The 18,728-nt window shown below is 42.5% G+C and overlaps 3 protein-coding genes across 3 annotated transcripts; 1 reads left to right on the top strand and 2 right to left on the bottom strand.

The window, feature by feature from the left end:
• Positions 1–714: 714 nt before the first annotated feature.
• Positions 715–13,802, bottom strand: LOC133472551 (gastrula zinc finger protein XlCGF57.1-like). Its single transcript, XM_061763551.1, has 3 exons — positions 12,172–13,802; positions 11,559–11,715; positions 715–3,962 (listed from the first exon to the last, which is right to left on the bottom strand). The coding sequence occupies exons 2-3, from the start codon at positions 11,683–11,685 to the stop codon at positions 2,308–2,310; spliced, it is 1,782 nt and encodes a 593-aa protein (XP_061619535.1). The 5' UTR covers positions 11,686–11,715; positions 12,172–13,802; the 3' UTR covers positions 715–2,307.
• Positions 13,803–14,075: 273 nt separating this feature from the next.
• LOC133473013 (E3 ubiquitin-protein ligase TRIM35-like) lies at positions 14,076–14,888 on the top strand. The gene has a single exon (XM_061764721.1). It carries the CDS (start codon positions 14,220–14,222, stop codon positions 14,886–14,888), a length of 669 nt encoding a protein of 222 aa, XP_061620705.1. The 5' UTR covers positions 14,076–14,219.
• Positions 14,889–15,298: 410 nt separating this feature from the next.
• Positions 15,299–18,304, bottom strand: LOC133472593 (E3 ubiquitin-protein ligase TRIM35-like). The gene has a single exon (XM_061763664.1). It carries the CDS (start codon positions 18,059–18,061, stop codon positions 17,423–17,425), a length of 639 nt encoding a protein of 212 aa, XP_061619648.1. The 5' UTR covers positions 18,062–18,304; the 3' UTR covers positions 15,299–17,422.
• Between the last annotated feature and the right edge of the window lie 424 nt (positions 18,305–18,728).

The raw sequence follows: 18,728 nt of genomic DNA, 5'->3' as shown, positions 1-18,728 counted from the left end.
CCGTGACCCTAGTGAGGAGAAGCGTCTCAGAAAATGGATGGATGGATAACAAAAGGCCTTGCTCACAGCCAGTTTTAAACCAGGGAGAATAGGTGCAGAATATATCCATCCATCCATCCATTTTCTGAGCCGCTTCTCTTCACTAGGGTCGCAGGCGTGCTGGAGCCTATCCCAGTTATCATCGGGCAGGAGGCGGAGTACACCCTGGACTGGTTGCCAGCCAATCGCAGGCCACATACAAACAAACAACCATTCGCACTCACATTCACGCCTAGGGGCAATTTAGAGACATCAAGTAACCTAGCATGCATGTTTTTGGGATGTGGGAGGAAACCGGAGTGCCCGGAGAAAACCCACGCAGGTACGGGGAGAACATGCAAACTCCACACAGGTGGGGCCGGGGACTGAACACCGGTCCTCAGAACTGTGAGGCAGACGCTCTAACCAGTCGACCACCGTGTCGTCTGTTTTATATATACATGTGTGTGTGTGTGTGTGTGTGTGTGTATATATATATATATATATATATATGTATTATTTTGTTTGTTTTCAAATGATAAGTCATGATAAATCTACATTAAAAAAAATTTAAACAGCCATTTTTTGCTTTAACGTGCAAGCATTTTGTTTTTGGAGTGTTTCCAATGGATGAAGTCATTTAATTTATTTTTAATGGTACAAATGGATTTGATAGACATGTAAATGGAGTCACCCTCATTGTTTTAAGCAGTGTACTTTATTAAGGATCACATATACACTTTACAGTTTAGCACCAAAAGTCAAAAGTTTTTTTGAGTCTATTTCAATCAATGATGTCAATTGATATTGACATCACTAAAACATTGGACAAATGCATGCATTGCTCAAAGGAAGTATGGGTCTTCATGGGCCATATTTCACTAACAAGTTTATTTCCTGTATTTTTTGCTGTAGAAAATTAAACTGGCAGTCATTTCCAATATCAGAATGTTTTGAAGCAATTGGTAAATAACTTTCAAAATGCCCCTTTTTCATTGCCAAGATTGAAAAGCACTGGCATAGCTGTTGTGGGAAAAGCAATGTACTATACTATAAAGTGGAAGTTATCAGACATATTTTATACAAACATAGCTGTCAGGCGGAATCCCAGCACCTTCAAAATTATTTTCAGGAAATAAAAAAAAACCCACCATCTTATCATATATCATTGCATCACATGAGCAACAGCTAGTACCCAAAATGTATGTTCAATCACAAATTTAAACTGCTTAAATAAAATAATAAAAAACATTTTGTGGATTGAGATGGATAAGGACGTCATCATTAAAATGCCAAAAATACGGCAGGCGAGTGCCACATCCTTGCAAGCCTCATACATGAACCCAATAAAAGCAGCTTAATATCCAAAAGCTGTCAATAATCATCACCAAAATTTACGCGGACAGATCTACTAATGGCAGCTTAAACCTCTGAAAGTAGTACAACAATCAGCCCAATATTTTTGTTTTTATGGATCAGATAAACTCAAGTCAGATCAGCCCCAGTTTCTGGACAGGAGAGCTTCGTTATGGGTCGTCCCACATTATGACAGCCAGCCGAAGTCCACATCAGTCACACAATGCCACCTTCAGAAACGCCTTTGTGATCTATACATACATACACTATACATTTGTGGTGCATCAATTCAAAATTGAACTGATGTTTGAGGAAATAAATCTGCAAGAATGACTTCATGTGCCATGACGTGGCTGTCGTCTTTCCTCAAGGAGGCATTCCAACAGTCCATCCATCCATTTTCTGTACCGCTTATCCTCGCTTAGGGTCGTGGACGGGCCGGAGTCTATCCCAGCTATCTTCGGGTGAGAGGCGGCCCAGCCAATCGCAGGGCACCTTTTAACAAATCGTCATTATTGTCCCAGACCTTCAATATGGGCAAAAATTATACCATGGAAAACAGAAGTTCAATGACGAAATGTAATCCACTCCTGCTCGTTGTGTGTCAGGCTGTGACAAGCTGACATGTCCAAAATGTGAGTGGGCCAACATCTGGCTGAAAATCAAATATTTCATCAGTAAATTATTCTAAAATTACTACTGAATCTATTTTGGAGGGCTTTTTTACTGCAGACATCATTTATGAGTCCAGCACGATGGAATAAGTGCCCATGTTCAGACCACTAACGAGTCTCTTTAAAGTATTTTGGCACCAATGTTATTTCTTTACACTCGCGGGGCTTTTAGAAAATATATGGTCAACAAGAAGATCGAGAACAATAAAAGCTGGTACACAGAATGCAAGAATGTAGTTTTTTGACAGTAACATAGTAATTACTTTTTAAATTCAACATTTACATATTCATCGAAAGCTTCTTGAGCACTGCTATTCTCACCAGCACACTTGTGTGTCTTAACCTGATGCTGAGAAGAGAACCTTTGGCCACAATCTGAGCAAGAAAAAGGTTTCTCACCAGTGTGGGTTCTTGTGTGTCTTTTTAAGTATCCCTTCACAGAGAATCTTTGATCGCAAACTGAGCAGGCAAAAGGTTTCTCACCAGTGTGGGTTTTGGTGTGTATTACTAAGTTTCCCTTCTGAGTGAATCTTTGACCACAATCTGAGCAGGAAAAGGGTTTCTCACCAGTGTGCGTTCTTGTGTGTCTTTTTAAGTTTTCCTTCTGAGAGAATCTTTGGCCACAATCTGAGCAGGAAAAAGGTTTCTCACCAATGTGTGTTCTTGTGTGCATTTTTAAATATCCCTTCCTAGAGAATCTTTGGCCACAATCTGCGCAGGGAAAGGGTTTCTCACCAGTGTGGGTTCTCGTGTGTATTTTCAAGGTTTCCTTATGAGTGAATCTTTGACCACAAACTGAGCAGGGAAAAGGTTTCTCACCAGTGTGCGTTCTTGTGTGTCTTTTTAAGTGTTGCTTCTGAGAGAATCTTTGGCCACAATCTGAGCAGGAAAAATGTTTCTCACCAGTGTGCGTTCTTGTGTGTCTTTTTAAGTTTTCCTTCTGAGAGAATCGTTGACCACAAACTGAGCAAGAAAAAGGCTTCATACCAGTGTGTGTTCTTGTGTGACTTGTCAAAAGTCCCTTTCGAGAGAATCTTTGACCACAAACTGAGCAGGAAAAGGGTTTCTCACCAGTGTGGGTTCTTGTGTGTATTTTCAAGGTTCCCTTATGAGTGAATCTTTGGCCACAAACCGTGCAGGAAAAAGGTTTCTCACCACTGTGGGTTCTGGTGTGGATTTTTACGCTTCCCTTCTGAGTGAATCTTTGACCACAAACTAAGCAGACAAAAGGTTTCTCACCAGTGTGAGTTCTTGTGTGTATTTTTAAATATCTCTTCACAGAAAATCTTTGACCACAAACTGTGCAGGAAAAAGGTTTCTCACCAGTGTGCGTTCTTGTGTGTATTTTTAAGCTTGCCTTCATAGAGAATCTTTGGCCACAAACTGTGCAGGAAAATGTTTTTTCTCCAGTATGTGTTCTCACGTGTTGTTTAAAAGTGCTCTTATTATCAAATGTTTTCCCGCACTGAGAACATTTCCATCGTTTGTTGTCAGTCTGAAATGTCATATCAATTTCAGACTGTCCATCATCATCATCGTGAGCAGAGTGCGACGTCATGTCGTCACTATCTGATAGTGGACCAAAGAGGCCGTCTGCTTGTGATCCTCCACAGTGGTCTCCATCAGCTTCTCTTGTCATGTGTTGACTTGAGCTGCTGCTTGGAGGCTCCGCCCCTCTGCTCTCCACACTTTGACCTTCACCTTCACTTTTCAAAGGGACACCAGTCGATGGAAACTTGGTGATATCCTCCTCCTTTTCCTGTCTGATATGGGGGTGCAGTTCTTTCTCCTCTTTTTTAATTGAAATGGGCTCCTCTTCCTCTTTGATGTGGTGGACCTCTTCGTCCTTCACTTCCTCTTTAATGCGAGGGGCCTCTGCCTCCTGCCGCTCAGCACGAAGATCTCCAGCGATGTCTGCAAGACACAAAAAGACAAACACACATAGTTTGCTCAATCTTTTCTCATGTTGGGACTAATGTGTATTATGCAGGGATCTCGTTTGATGTGCGTGGCCACTCTCTTTTTCTGTTGTACAGCTGCTACTTGGCTGCTCGTCGTCGTCGCTGTCTGATCGGCTGAAACACGTAGGCTTTGATAATGCCAAGTTCAGTTGGGTGCTCCCCAGACGTCAACACCCTCCTCCTCCACATAGGCCAACACGTTGCTCGCCATTGCGTATAGTGTGTTTGGCAATTGAAACGTCACTTCTGGTAGCTCTTGGGGTGGATAGAGTAACCACACCCAGTTGTCTTGAGCGTCGGGTATGTTCAGGGAGAACTCAATATGCGTCATAAAAACCTTGTTTTTAGCTTAACTATGTCTGAAAACTTGCTGTTACGTGCATGTATTACATAACATATAAACAATGCAAATATGAACTCTAACTGACCACCATAATATCTTTGTCATCTGACCTTTAAATTGCCCTTTGCTCGAGTGTGTGCCACTAACAAGTGTGTGTTTGCTGTATCCACAAATGTGATGGTTAAAATGCAGAGGGGAAAAAAAATGTATACGTTCACGATTAATAAAGATGATTCTAATTTTTTTTGGGGGGGGGGATGTGGGGGGGTTTAATCCTTGGTCACTCACGGAAAGACATGCCTATTCTCATTTTTCAGTTACTTGGGCAAGAAATGTTCAGTGTTTTTTCAATATATTTTCATGTCAAAATACAAAATGCGGTCTGTATACAACATGTAGCCTCTCTTAACCAAACTTCCAATGAAAGTCAGAAGGCTCTTTTCTGTGTGTTTGGTGGGGGAGCAGAAGTAAACCGCATTCATCCCAACATCATTCTTTCAAACGTTTGTGAGGGAGACTACACTGCACTTATTTTTACATACACTTATTTGTTATGAACCCTGTATTCAACTTGTGCTTTGATGGAATATCACAATGTAAATATGTAACTATATCACATTGTACAGTTTACTTTGCTTGTATTTGCTTTTATTTTGCTCTGGTTTACTTACTTTCAATCAGCCCCTTTGAATAATTTCAACTGACAAAATATTGACAACGTTTCTTTTTAATACATTTTTGATTAATGTATTCAATACCACGTCTTGGCACTTGTCTTTCCTAATTTACCATCATGTAATGACAGTTTTATTTAAAGAATGACAGGTTAGAAGAAATATCAAGTTTAGTAATATGTTAACAGAGTTACTCAAGTAGAGTTCCAAGTTCATGAAAACCTGATGCTCAAGTGAAATTATTATGTGGTTTCTCGCATAGATTCAGCCTGGATAATTTTACTTGGAGTGGGTTGCTGTCAGCAGCCTCAACAGCGTACAACATTTACGTAATAAATCTTTGGGTGTATCCCGATTCTGGACAATGACGGAGGATTGTTAACCTGACATGCGCAAAAAAAAAATGTGTGCAGTGCAGAACAATGGTTCAATCGATCTAAGTGGATAAAACTCAAAACATTTGGGGTAAAAAGTAAGACTGTAGGGCTGGGCGATATGGCACTTTTTATTTTCTTGATAGTGGCATCTGATAAAATAAAAAAGATTGAGGAATACATACACTAGATTAGTCATGCATGCAACTAAACTTTTTATATTGTACAAACAAATATCCGTTGTGACGAAAATATTAGCAAAACGACAAACGTCAAAAAAATGTATTCCAAAAAATACCCTGAAAAGTAATTTATATGATGTGAGACCAAATTAATGCAGGTTGACACAGTACGGAGGCCAAACAAAGTTTGTCTTCGTCAAGTTCCCGTACTACATCCACTGCAGAGCTACTTCTTTCCAAATTAATACTGCATTGAAGGCTTGACAGAGTACACCCATCACTACTTTACCACACTAAAACATAATTCATCAAAACTTGGTCTCGATGCATTTAGAATCTTCCCAAGATAGTTTAGCATAGCTTAGCTTGCTATCCATACATAAAGAGACATTTGTTTGCAAAATATTTTTAAGCAAAGATCAAGTGTGAGGATGAAGTGTTGTGATTGTTGTGTCAAATGTGTGCAAGTACAACAGCAAAGTGCGTGGAGGGGTCACTCTGCCATCAAAGTGACTAATTTGAGCCAACGTTCCAGCTGAAATTTTCCTTTGTCCTTTCATCTTTGCTGATGTCACAACCACCAATCAACAGGCCCCGCCCTTAACAGCCCACACTCAAGACTTGAGACATTACTGTACACAATAGAACAAGTAATAAGAGGGGAACTGCTTATAACCTGAGCCGTGAGGCATGCTGGGTCGTCGTCAACTTCGCTGATGCTCCAATACGTTGACAAGACAATGGGACATTACTTGGACAGGCCGCTCAAGAAGATGAAACAAGAATTCCCCCCCCCCTCCAAAAAACAACAACCAAGCTCTATCTGTACAGACACAAAAAAAGCTCCACTTGTCTGTCTTCCTCATGGCTCTACACAGTGATTAGCCAGGCTAGCTAGCTAACGCCACTAGTCGCCAGATTATTACATACAATAACATACAAAACAGCAGCGCGGCAAAAGACTGTGTCGCGTGGCCAGCTCTGCACTGTGATTAGTCAGGCTAGCCAGCTACCTTGCTATAATCACAAATCATCGCGTCACTAAGTTACTTTTCATCATCTCCATGCCAGCTTCGTCACTGGCACGAAATGTCCCTAGAGTAAATGAGACATACACATCTGTGGAAATGCCAGAGGGGAGCTGTCTGGGCGATGAAGTTACAGTTGTTGATCATCACGACACTGAGTCACTAATCATTGCCTGACTGGAAAAGCCAGCATCTGTGATGGCATGGGGCTGTGTTAGTGCCATTGGCATGGATAATTTACACATCTGTGAAGGCACCATGAATGATGAAAGGTACATACAGGTTTTGGAGAAACATATGCTGCCATCCAAGCAACGTCTTTTTCATGGACACCCCTGCTTATTTCAGTAAGACAATGCCAGACCACATTCTGCGTGTGTTACAACAGCGTGGCTTCGTAGTAAAAGAGTGCTGGTACTAGACTGGCCTGCCTGAAGTCCAGACCTGTCTCCCATTGAAAATGTGTGGCGCATTATGAAGCGTAAAATACGACAACGGAGACCCCGGACTGTTGAACAGCTGAAGCTGTACAAGAAAGAATTCCACCTACAAAGCTTCAACAATTAGTGTCCTCAGTTCCCAAACATTTATTGAATGTTGTTAAAAGAAACTGTCCAAAAGACTGTGTCGCGTGGCCAGCTCTGCACTGTGATTAGTCAGGCTAGCCAGCTACCTTGCTATAATCACAAATCATCGCGTCACTAAGTTACTTTTCATCATCTCCATGCCAGCTTCGTCACTGGCACGAAATGTCCCTAGAGTAAATGAGACATACACATCTGTGGAAATGCCAGAGGGGAGCTGTCTGGGCGATGAAGTTACAGTTGTTGATCATCGCGACACTGAGTCACTAATCATTGCCTGACTGGAAAAGCCAGCATCTGTGATGGCATGGGGCTGTGTTAGTGCCATTGGCATGGATAATTTACACATCTGTGAAGGCACCATGAATGATGAAAGGTACATACAGGTTTTGGAGAAACATATGCTGCCATCCAAGCAACGTCTTTTTCATGGACGCCCCTGCTTATTTCAGTAAGACAATGCCAGACCACATTCTGCGTGTGTTACAACAGCGTGGCTTCGTAGTAAAAGAGTGCTGGTACTAGACTGGCCTGCCTGAAGTCCAGACCTGTCTCCCATTGAAAATGTGTGGCGCATTATGAAGCGTAAAATACGACAACGGAGACCCCGGACTGTTGAACAGCTGAAGCTGTACAAGAAAGAATTCCACCTACAAAGCTTCAACAATTAGTGTCCTCAGTTCCCAAACATTTATTGAATGTTGTTAAAAGAAACTGTCCAAAAGACTGTGTCGCGTGGCCAGCTCTGCACTGTGATTAGCCAGGCGAGCCAGCTACCTTGCTAGCATCACTAATCATCGCGTCACTAAGTTACTTTTCATCGTCTCCATGCCAGCTTCGTCAGTGGCACAAGACGGCAGCACGGAATGTCCCTGGAGTAAACGAGACATGCACAGCTGTGGAAATGCCAGAGGGGAGCTGCCTGGGCGATGAAGTGACAGTCGTTGATCATTGCGACACTGAGTTGTTGAACATTATTTGCAAATCATTGTAATCTGTTTTTATTTATGTTTAACAACTTCCCAACTTCATTGGAATTGGGTTTGTATTTTATTTGATATGAGGCCAAATTAATGCAGGTTGACACAGAATGCGTTTGTCTACGGAGGCCAAAGTGTCTAAGTCGAGTTCCTGTACGACATCCACTGCAGATCTATCCATCCATCGATCCATCCATTTTCTGTAGCGCTTACCCTCACGCATGTTTTTGGGATGTGGGAAGAAACCGGAGTGCCCGGAGGAAACCCACGCAGGCAGTGGGAGAACACGCAAACTTCACACAGGCGAGGCTGGGATTTGAACCCCAAACCTCAGAACTGTGAGACAGATGTGCTAACCAGTCATTCACCATGCCACCCACTGTAGATATACTTCTTTCCAAATTAGTTCTGTATTGAAGGCTATTTTACCGTACTAAAACATCATTCATCAAATATTGGTGTCCAGGTAAACTTGTCTCGATGCATTTTGAATCTTCCCAAGCTAGATCCTATCTTAGCTTGATAGCTGCAAACAACGAGAGACATTTGGTTGCCAGATTATTACGTTTAATAACACATACAAACTGCTTGCACTGTTGTTCGAGCTTTCGCATGGCAACAAGACTGACGCGAACCTGGCGTGTTTGATTGAGAACTTGCCCAGTTCATTTCGGATACAGAAGATGAGGACTTTGATGGATTTGTGGATGAGGATTGATCAAAAAATAACGTGAGTACATTGTTAAATACTTCAATAAAGTACAACCGGACTCAGTTTTGCTCCCGCTGCCTTTTTAAAAACATTGTTTTAGCGTGAATGCATGCTACCGTATGTTTTACCATGCCTGCGCCCAATAATACGATGCGCCTTATGTATGTGTTAAATACAGAAATAGACCCCGTCACTGAGACTGCGCCTTTTAATACAGTGCGGACTATGGTCGTTAAAATACGGCATTCCATTGATAATAACTGTTAGTACCCACTATTATTTGTTGCCTACACCAAAAATGGGTGAGATAGATGATGAAATGATCGAACCTTTTCATTGTACAAGTGCGTGTTTGCAATAAAATGTTTAACTCATTCCCTGCCAATGCCGTCCAAAGACGTCATTCAGAATCCACCTGTTCCCTGCCAATGCAGTCTAAAGACGTCAATGGCGTTTTTTTTTAACAGGGATGAGCGGTGGAGGGTCTCGTGAAGTTTGTGTGTTCGACAAGGCTCTGGATAACTGCACTGAGGAATTGCACCCTGTAGAGGGCACCAGCGCCTTGAGGTGAATGTGCCTCCCTCAGAGGAAGAAGAAGAAGGGGCCGGGGTAAAAGAGACAATCAGAAGACAGTGTATAGTGCAAAGATAATGGCAGAAAAGAGAGAATACAAAATTTTAAAAAAAGCTTTCGGTACAAGAAGGCAAGAAAAATATTCCTGCAACAGACAGGAATGACGCCTTCGATCATGCAGGAGAATAAAGGATGACGCTGCAAGCAAATCACTTTGTTCCAAAGCTATCGCCCAAAATGCCGGGCCATACATATGACAAGATGCTCTCGGGCGCTTGGCAGCTGATTGTCTGCCGACTAGGATTTGAGTAAATGGGGTCCGGAATCGTCACATAGCGAACTCCCTCTGGATAGGCAGCCGAGCTTCCTCCGATGAAGACCGACGAAGCTAACTCATTTGCAGCTAGCGTTAACTACATTTAGCGAGCAAACAGGCTCCTTCAATCCTTGTTACATAAAAACATTATTTCCTCCCACAAGTTCACATTACAGGCCTGACTTTGGTGCGGGCAGCGTGGGTTCAGTTCCCACTCAGTGACGGCGTGAACGTGAGTGCAAATGGTTGTCCGTGTCTATATTTGCCCTGCGACTGACTGGCGACCAGTTCAGGGTATTGTCCGCCTTTCGCCCGAAGTCAGCTGGGATAAGCCCCAGTGCCCCGCGATCCCAACCAGGATAAGTGGTGTTGAAAATGGATGGCTGGATGGATAGTTCACATTACAATGTAACATCTGTTGCCAGTACTGTTTTGAATTTTCCAATTTCTGCTCATCCATCTTGGAGAAATTCAAGACCTGCGAGTCTAATGTCTTTTAGGATTGTGACGAAGACATTTTTTATTTTTTTACCATTGCAAAACACATCAATAAAGTGTCCTGTAGTAATCGTATGTATTTTTTTTTTTTTTAAACTTACAGGTTATGCATCCTGCAGACGTTCGACTCCCATTCCAGTTCGCAGTGCAGACAAAAAAAGCTAATTGAAAGCTATTTTCCTCCACATCCCACAACAGAAATTTCAACAATGTATTTGTACATTAATAGTTATATTTATAAACTGCACAGGTTGTGCTTCGAGCAGAAGTAGGGACTGGTTTCAAGGACAATGACAACCACACAAGATCCCATTCACAGCCAACAACGAATAAAATACAGATGTGGATCAAACTTCGCTAGATTTTATGCACAAGGTAAGAAAAAACCTGGACTATAGAGCAAACGGTTGAGGGGGAGAAAGTACGAGGGAGAAAGTGCAACTCTGGGAGCCCCATGTGTTCATGCATTTTTGCCTAATGTAAATTCTGTACATAGTTATACTTCTAAATAAAAACAAATTCTGTACTTTCTCTGTGTTGTTTTATTTTCAGATGTCAGAGGTTGCTGCATGGTGGTCGACTGGTTAGAGCCTCACAGTTCTGAGGACCAGGGTTCAATCCCCAACCCAGCCTGTGTGGAGTTTGCATGTTCTCCCCGTGCCAGCGTGGGTTTTCTCCTGACACTCCGGTTTCCTCCCACATCCCAAAAACATGCGTGGTAGGTTGATTGAAGACTCTAAATTGTCCGTAGGTGTGAATGTGTGTGCGAATGGTTGTTTGTTTAAATGTGCCCTGCGATTGGCTGGCAACCAGTTCAGGGTGTACCCCGCCTCCTGCCCGTTGACAGCTGGGATAGGCTCCAGCACGCCCGCGACCCTAGTGAGGATAAGCGGCTCAGAAAATAGATGGATGGATGTTTGAGGTTTTCACGAAAGAAAAACAAATATTGGTGTCAAAGTCATTGTTCTGCGTGACCCGTCTGCTTTCACAAAATGGCTGTTTTCTCACTTTTTTCCTCCAGAAACAGATTTGGCTGAAAGTAGCCCATATTTGACAGCTGATTACTAAAGAACGGTATAAGCCAGGGACAAACCTTTTCTCTGATGAAAGAAAATAGTCTGATCTTTCTTTTGGTGGTTTTGCAGTTTACATCATCATCTTGAGTGAAAATGCCTGGCAGTCTTCCATGCTAGCAGTGAATGAGTTAAATGCTCCATCAAACGGAGCCTGTAAATAAACACGGGAATAGCAATAAAATTAGAATGCATGCAACAAGTGAACCAACCTGCTCTGCGTTGCACAGTTTGAGGTTGCAGATTGAACACAGCGTCCAGTAGTTGACGTTGTGGCTCCTTCTCCTCTTTTGGTACCCAAAGTTCCTCCTCGTACTCTGCTGTCCTTCTTGCACACATTTTCGCACGACGATCACAACACGATCGGCTCTACGTTGGCGGGATGAGAAAAGCAAGTGCAAATCAAACATGCGAAACAATTGAACAAAGATTCAGATTTGGACATTGTGGGTTAAAGGGGACGTTAGTTAAAATGGCAAAGCACCAAAGTCAACAAAAGGAAACCGTAAAACGTAATGATGCACTGTAAGAGATAACAGATGAAGAAGACAGCTAAGTTGTGACTTCAGGAGAGACAATTTGTGATGAAACATTATAGACACATTCAACAAAAGGATTCAGATTAAGATAATAATAATAATGATGATTCAGAATATAATTGTTACAGAATATTATTTCAGTATCTCTGAGAAACAAAGCGAATAGCATGTAATTGTTGGTGTTTTGATTTTTGTTCTTTTTTTCCCCCCACCACATTTAAGGGTTATTATTACATATTGTGGTCCCACTCCTTACTCGTAGGTGGCGGAAAGAAAAACACTTTACCTCACGCTTGACGTCTGCTTCACGAAGTGTTGATCACAAACGCCTCTCTTCGTTCGCAAGCTAAGCTAAGCTAAGCTAAGCTAAGCTAAATTAAACTAAGCTAAGAAAAGCTAAGCTAGGCTAGGCCGAGAAGCTTCAACCTGCACGAGACGACTCCAACCGGACAGGAAGATTGCACGAATGATGTTTTAGTCCACGAAAGTCGTGATCAGGGGCGTCCCGCGTCGAGGATTCACAACATTCGGTCCAAATTCAGGAAGATTTGCTGAAGCACGATCGGCCCTCCTCCCGCATGGCGAGAAGGGAAAGGAGATGTATTACCCAGGATCCTCTACGGCAGAACTATTGAAAGCGACAGGCCATCGACTCGAGCCAAATGAAGTCAAGCCAGCCCCCCCTTAAAAATAAAAGGCTCCCAATAATAGGCCGACAGGGACGTCAATGCTTTGGATTTAAAATAAATATATTAAATAAGCCCTCTGCTATAACCCGACCAGTCCACTACTGAGAGAAAGTAAATTATGCCAGGATTGGAACCAGCAAGGTTCATTCGAATATTGAGATGCATTAAAAATTAAAGTTGATTTGAAATCTGCATCTGCGATTGGCTGGCGACCAGTTCAGGGTGTACCCCGCCTCCCGCCCGAAGATAGCTGGGATAGCCTCGAGCAGCCCGCGACCCTCGTGAGGAGAAGCGGAAGATGAGTGAATGAATAAGTCATAATGCAGTATATTTAACCATTACTGAAGTCAGAATTCTTTTTGAGAGGACCAAGTGTTTTGAGCAGTTATCAAGCCAACCATCCTTTCTTTGTATTTCTACATCAAAGGAATTCTTACGGCCCTTTGTGCGTTTATTAGTGCTACCCTTATCTTTTCCGAGTCGTGGAGTTTGGCCCGCGACGTAGTCCCAATTTTTGATTTTGGCCCACCGTGAATTTGAGTTTGACACCCCTGCTGTACTGTATACTTTCGATGTACGTGTGACTATGCACTTGAATGTTTGCTTAACCTGACACTCCCTCCACCAGCCGTTATCCCATTTTCATGTTTCACTTGGCAAATCTCAGTTCAATGATAATAAATGCATCAAGGTTTGGTCTTAAACAGTCCAAGTATGATTGATTGAAGTCTGAAAACAAAAGCGGCACGGTGGACGACTGGTTAGAGCGTCAGCCTCACAGTTCTGAGGACCCGGGTTCAATCCCCGGCCCCGCCTGTGTGGAGTTTGCATGTTCTCCCCGTGCCTGCGTGGGTTTTCTCCGGGTACTCCGGTTTCCTCCCACATCCCAAAAACATGCATGAATTGGAGACTCTAAATTGCCCGTAGGCATGACTGTGAGTGCGAATGGTTGTTTGTTCCAATGTGCCCTGCGATTGGCTGGCAACCAGTTCAGGATGTACCCCGCCTCCTGCCCGATGACAGCTGGGATAGGCTCCAGCACGCCCGCGACCCTAGTGAGGAGAAGCGGCTCAGAAAATGGATGGATGGATGAAAACAAAAGCGCAGCTCCAGGAAGCAGGAAGTGGACTTTTGCACATTAAAAAACCCATTCACTTGCGACTAAAGCTGACGCACTGGTGCTCTCCTGAGAGTGAAGGTTGGAAGCTTGGAGCCTGAGACGGTGTTTTCACAAGGACCATGGTTCGAAGAGTTGAGGACAATCTCCAATGTCCAACCTGTTTGGACATTTTCAAAGATCCTGTAATACTGTCGTGTCGTCACAGCTTCTGTCGCGTGTGTGTGCAACAGTGGTCGGAGGAGAAAGGAGATCAATCGTGTCCAGTCTGCAAGACAAAGTGTCGATCGTTGAATCCAGCCCCAAATTTGGCACTGAGGAATTTGTGAGGCCCTTTCACAAGCCTCAATGGAGTCAGTGGCCATCTGCAGCTTGCAGGAGGAGAAACTGAAACTCTTCTGTTTGGACCACCAGGAGTTTGTGTGCCTCATTTGCAGAAACGCATAAATCAACACGAGCCACAAGTTACAACCCCTCAGTGAAGCTGCACGAGACCACAGAGAGAAACTCCAGAAAGGCCTGCAGGACATGAAGAGAAAAATGAAAGATTATTATGAGATTAGAGACAACTGCTACGAACAAGCAGAGTACATCAAGGTCCAGAGGGACCAGGTTGAAAGCAAGATTAAAAAGGATTTCGAGGTGCTTCGTTGCTTCCTGCAGCTTGAGGAGAAGGAAGAACAGATGAAGAGTCAGATGAAGAGTCAGATGATGAAGGAGAAGATTGAGGCTCTCGACAGAAACATTGACACTATCTCAGATGTGATCCGAACCACAGAGGAGCAGCTGATGTCTGACCAGGTTTCCTTCACGAAGAAATACCAGGTTGCGATGACCAGAATCCAAGAACTTCCCAAGCCCAGGCTGCTCCCAGGAGCTGTGCTGGATGAAGCCAAACACGTGGGCAACCTCAAGCTCACCGTGTGGGAACGAATGAAGGAGATGGTCTCCTGCAGTCCCGCGATTCTGGACCCAAATACAGCCGTTCCAGAACTCAGCCTGTCTGAAGATCTGACCAGTGTGAGTTTTAAAATAGGAGCGCAGCGTCCAAAGAATCCAGAGAGGTCAAGCTTGGAAAATGTGCTCGGTTCTGCTTTGGACTCGGGAACACACATGTGGGATGTTGAGGTGGGAGACAACACAGAGTGGGAACTGGGGTGGCGTGGGGGAACTTTTACTGGCCAGATTCCTGGTTGATATGGTCCATTGAATTTTTTTAAAGGCCAATACAGAATGTCTTTACATACATGGGAAGACTCTTCTTGGCAAAGTAGCATATTAAAAAGGATCACTGGATTTCATGAAGCTAAATCCAAAATGTTTTGACGAAAATGTGTATCGTGGAGTCCGCCAGTGAAAGTGCAGAGAATCCGAGTTCGTGTGGACACTAACAAAAGATCACTTTCATTCTCTGAATCTCTTCCAAAGAAAGAATTACTCAAAGACAACTTTCCCAATTGGCCCCATTTCTCAGGTAACATGAAAACGTTTCCTTAATTTTACACAATTTATAAAATTCCTGAAGATAATACCAATGAGACCTTGTGTTACGGCTCAAGTCAGTAATGATGTTGGAGATATTTTGCACCTGCATTTGTTTTACATGCAGCGACCCCATTCATGCAGCAGATCACTTAGCAGTATATACAGTGGAATTGCTTGCAATCATGATGGCACTACAGTTGGTTGAACAAAACAGGTTAAAGCAGGTTGCAGTCTGTTCAGATTCATTATTGTACTTAAAAAACATGGTATCACAAAGTAGGTCAAATGTGTTGTGTGTGTTTTGTTTGAAGCCACACAAAACTATTGGAACGTGTGACTGCTGGATGTTCTAGTTGCTCAGGTGTTGCCTTTTAGATTGATTGCTTGATTAGATAGTGCTTGTTTTTGGCTTTGGATTTCACCTGTGAAAACTGCATTTGCTCTTAAGCTAACATGAAGACCAGAGAGCTGTCAATGGGACAAAGAGCAAACCATTTTGAAGCTGAGAGAAGAGGGAAAATCGATCAGAGCTATCGCACAAACCCTGGGTATAGCCAATACAACAATTTGGAATATCCTGAAAAAGAAAGAAAGTTGGGAGTTGTGAAGCATAAAAGTTAAAAATGACAAATGCAAGTGAAGCAAAATAAACTTGCATGCATAACTTCACTTAACTTGCATTTGTAACTATAGCTATAGCTTCTCTTTATAGGGTATTACATTTAATGTAGGTTAAAAAGGATTTCCAAATCATTGCAATATGTATTTTATTACATTTTACACAACTTCCCAATTTATTTGGAATTGGGGTTTGAAATAGAAAAGGCCCCACAGTTATTCATTGTTGGTGGAAAAGTTCATCTCTATAATTTAGGTGCCTTACACACTTATTAATTTTGGGTTCATTTGTTTGTTATTGTTGTTGGAGTGGTCCGGTTTACGTGATTTGTGCATGGATGATGACAGCCTGGCAGCTGGAAGAAAGTATGTGTACGGCAATATAAATTGTGCATTAATGATAAGTGAGTAGTGACACAGAAGTACAGTCTGTATGTATTCATAATAGTAATAATAATAATAATAATAATAATAATGATAGCGCTTTTCTAGGCACTCAAAGATCCTTTACAATTGCATGCACTATTCATTGACACCCTGGTGGTGGTAAGCTACTTGTGTAGCCACAGCTGCCCTGGGCAGTGTGGCGGAAAGCGTGGTTGCCATTCTACGCCTACAGCCCCTCCAAGCACCGTCTCATGTTAAACTAGACAAATGCCTTATTGACACTTTTATTTCACTTGGTAAGATAACTGTCTATACTAAATAATATTTAACGTGTGTTTAGGATCTTATTGTAATGATTGTATTTACAGTATGTATTAATGGCAACAATAATTCCTGGAAAAGTCTTCCACTTGTTTTAAAATCCGAACAAACACATTAAATAAACAAAAGAAGGTATTAAAGTTCATTACAAGTCTATTGATGTTATTAATGGCCTGGTATGGCAAGAACAAAGTAAGAGTATTATTTTTAGTGTGATATTTATTGTCTTTTTTTAATGTGATTGTCTTTCTTCATTTGGACTGTAACAATCTTCATAAGCTACACAAACGTTTTCTCTCAAATCTATTTATTTCACATTTCGATTTTATTACACTGAAACTGTTAATACAGATACAAGCACAAAGTACATAATCATTTTGGATGGAGGTTGTGACACCTGGTGGTGACCATTGCACACAACAAAATCTGTTATTTGAAATTAAAGTTATAAAACATGATTCTGCAGATCGGGGTCGCTACGTGTAAAACAAATGCAGGTGCAAAATATCTCCAACATCATTACTGACTGAGTCGTAACACAAGGTCTCATTGGTATTATCTTCAGAGGGATTTTATCCATTGTGTAAAAGTAAGAAAACATTTTCATGTTACCTTACAAATGGGGCCAATTGGTAAAGTTGTCTTTGAGTAATTCTTTGTTTGTAAGCGATTCAGAGAATGAGAGTGATCTTTCGTTAGTGTCCGCACGAACTTGGATTCTTTGCACTTTCACTGGCTGAGTTCAGGGTACACATTTTTGTCGAAACATTTTGGATTTCACTTCATGAAATCCAGTGATCCTTTTTAATATGCTACTTTGCCAAGAAGAGGCTTCCCATGTATGTAAAGACATTCTGTATTGGCCTTTAAAAAAATTCAATGGACCAAATCAACCAGGAATCTGCCCAGTAAAAGTTCCCTCACGCCACCCCCAGTTCCCACTCTGTGTTGTCTCCCACCTCAACATCCCACATGTGTGTTCCCGAGTCCAAAGCAGAACCGAGCACATTTTCCAAGCTTGACCTCTCTGGATTCTTTGGACGCTGCGCTCCTATTTTAAAACTCACACTGGTCAGATCTTCAGACAGGCTGAGTTCTGGAACGGCCGTATTTGGGTCCAGAATCGCGGGACTGTAGGAGACCATCTCCTTCATTCGTTCCCACACGGTGAGCTTGAGGTTGCCCACGTGTTTGGCTTCATCCAGCACAGCTCCTGGGAGCAGCCTGGGCTTGTCGGACAGTTCTTGGATTCTGGTCATCGTAACCTGGTATTTCTTCGTGAAGGAAACCTGGTCAGACATCAGCTGCTCCTCTGTGGTTCGGATCCCATCTGACATAGCGGCAATGTTACTGTCGAGAGCCTCAATCTTCTCCTTCATCATCTGACTCTTCTTCTGTTCTTCCTTATTCACAGCAGACAACTTGGCCTTCTCCTCAAGCTGCAGGAAGCGACGAAGCACCTCAAAATCCTTTTTAATCTTGCTTTCAACCTGGTCCCTCTGGACCTTGATGTACTCTGCTTGTTCGTAGCAGTTGTCTCTAATCTCATAATCTTTCATTTTTCTCTTTTACAGCAGCACCGTAAAACAATCACATATATGACTCATTGTGAAGATGTGTTCTTCATCAGCGCTGATTGCTTCAACCTTTGACCTTCGACCGCAAAATGTTCCAGCCGCTATCTTTTGATGAGGGCACAGTCCTCTTCACAGACGTCAACTTTTATGATACAATCAACATTATACTGCTAAATGCATGCTTTGAAATAGTATTAGAGTAAACATGAGATAACTTGTACACATTTATTCTAACACAAACTCCACGACTCCTAAAAGACAAGGGTAGCACTAATAAATGCACAAATGGCTGTAGGAATTCCTTTCATGTCGAAATACAAAGAAAAGATGGTTGGCTTGATAACTGGTCAAAACACTTGGTCCTCTCAAAAGAATTCTGACTTCATCCATCCATCCATTTTCTGAGCTACTTCTCACTAGGGTCGTGGGCGTCCTGGAGGCTATCCCAGCTATCATCGGGTTGGGAGCAGGGTTCACCCTGAACTGGTTGGCAGCCAATCGCAGGGCACATACAAACAAACAACCATTCGCACTCACATTCACACTTATGGGTCATTTAGAGTCATCAATTAACCTACCAAGAATGTTTTTTGGGATGTGGGAGGAAACCGGAATGCCTGGAGAAAACCCACGCAGGCACGGGGAGAAC

This window comes from Phyllopteryx taeniolatus, chromosome 23 (genome assembly GCF_024500385.1).
Source record: "Phyllopteryx taeniolatus isolate TA_2022b chromosome 23, UOR_Ptae_1.2, whole genome shotgun sequence".
NCBI classification, from domain to species: Eukaryota; Metazoa; Chordata; class Actinopteri; order Syngnathiformes; family Syngnathidae; genus Phyllopteryx; species Phyllopteryx taeniolatus.
This window is presented reverse-complemented; position numbering and strand designations above follow the sequence as displayed.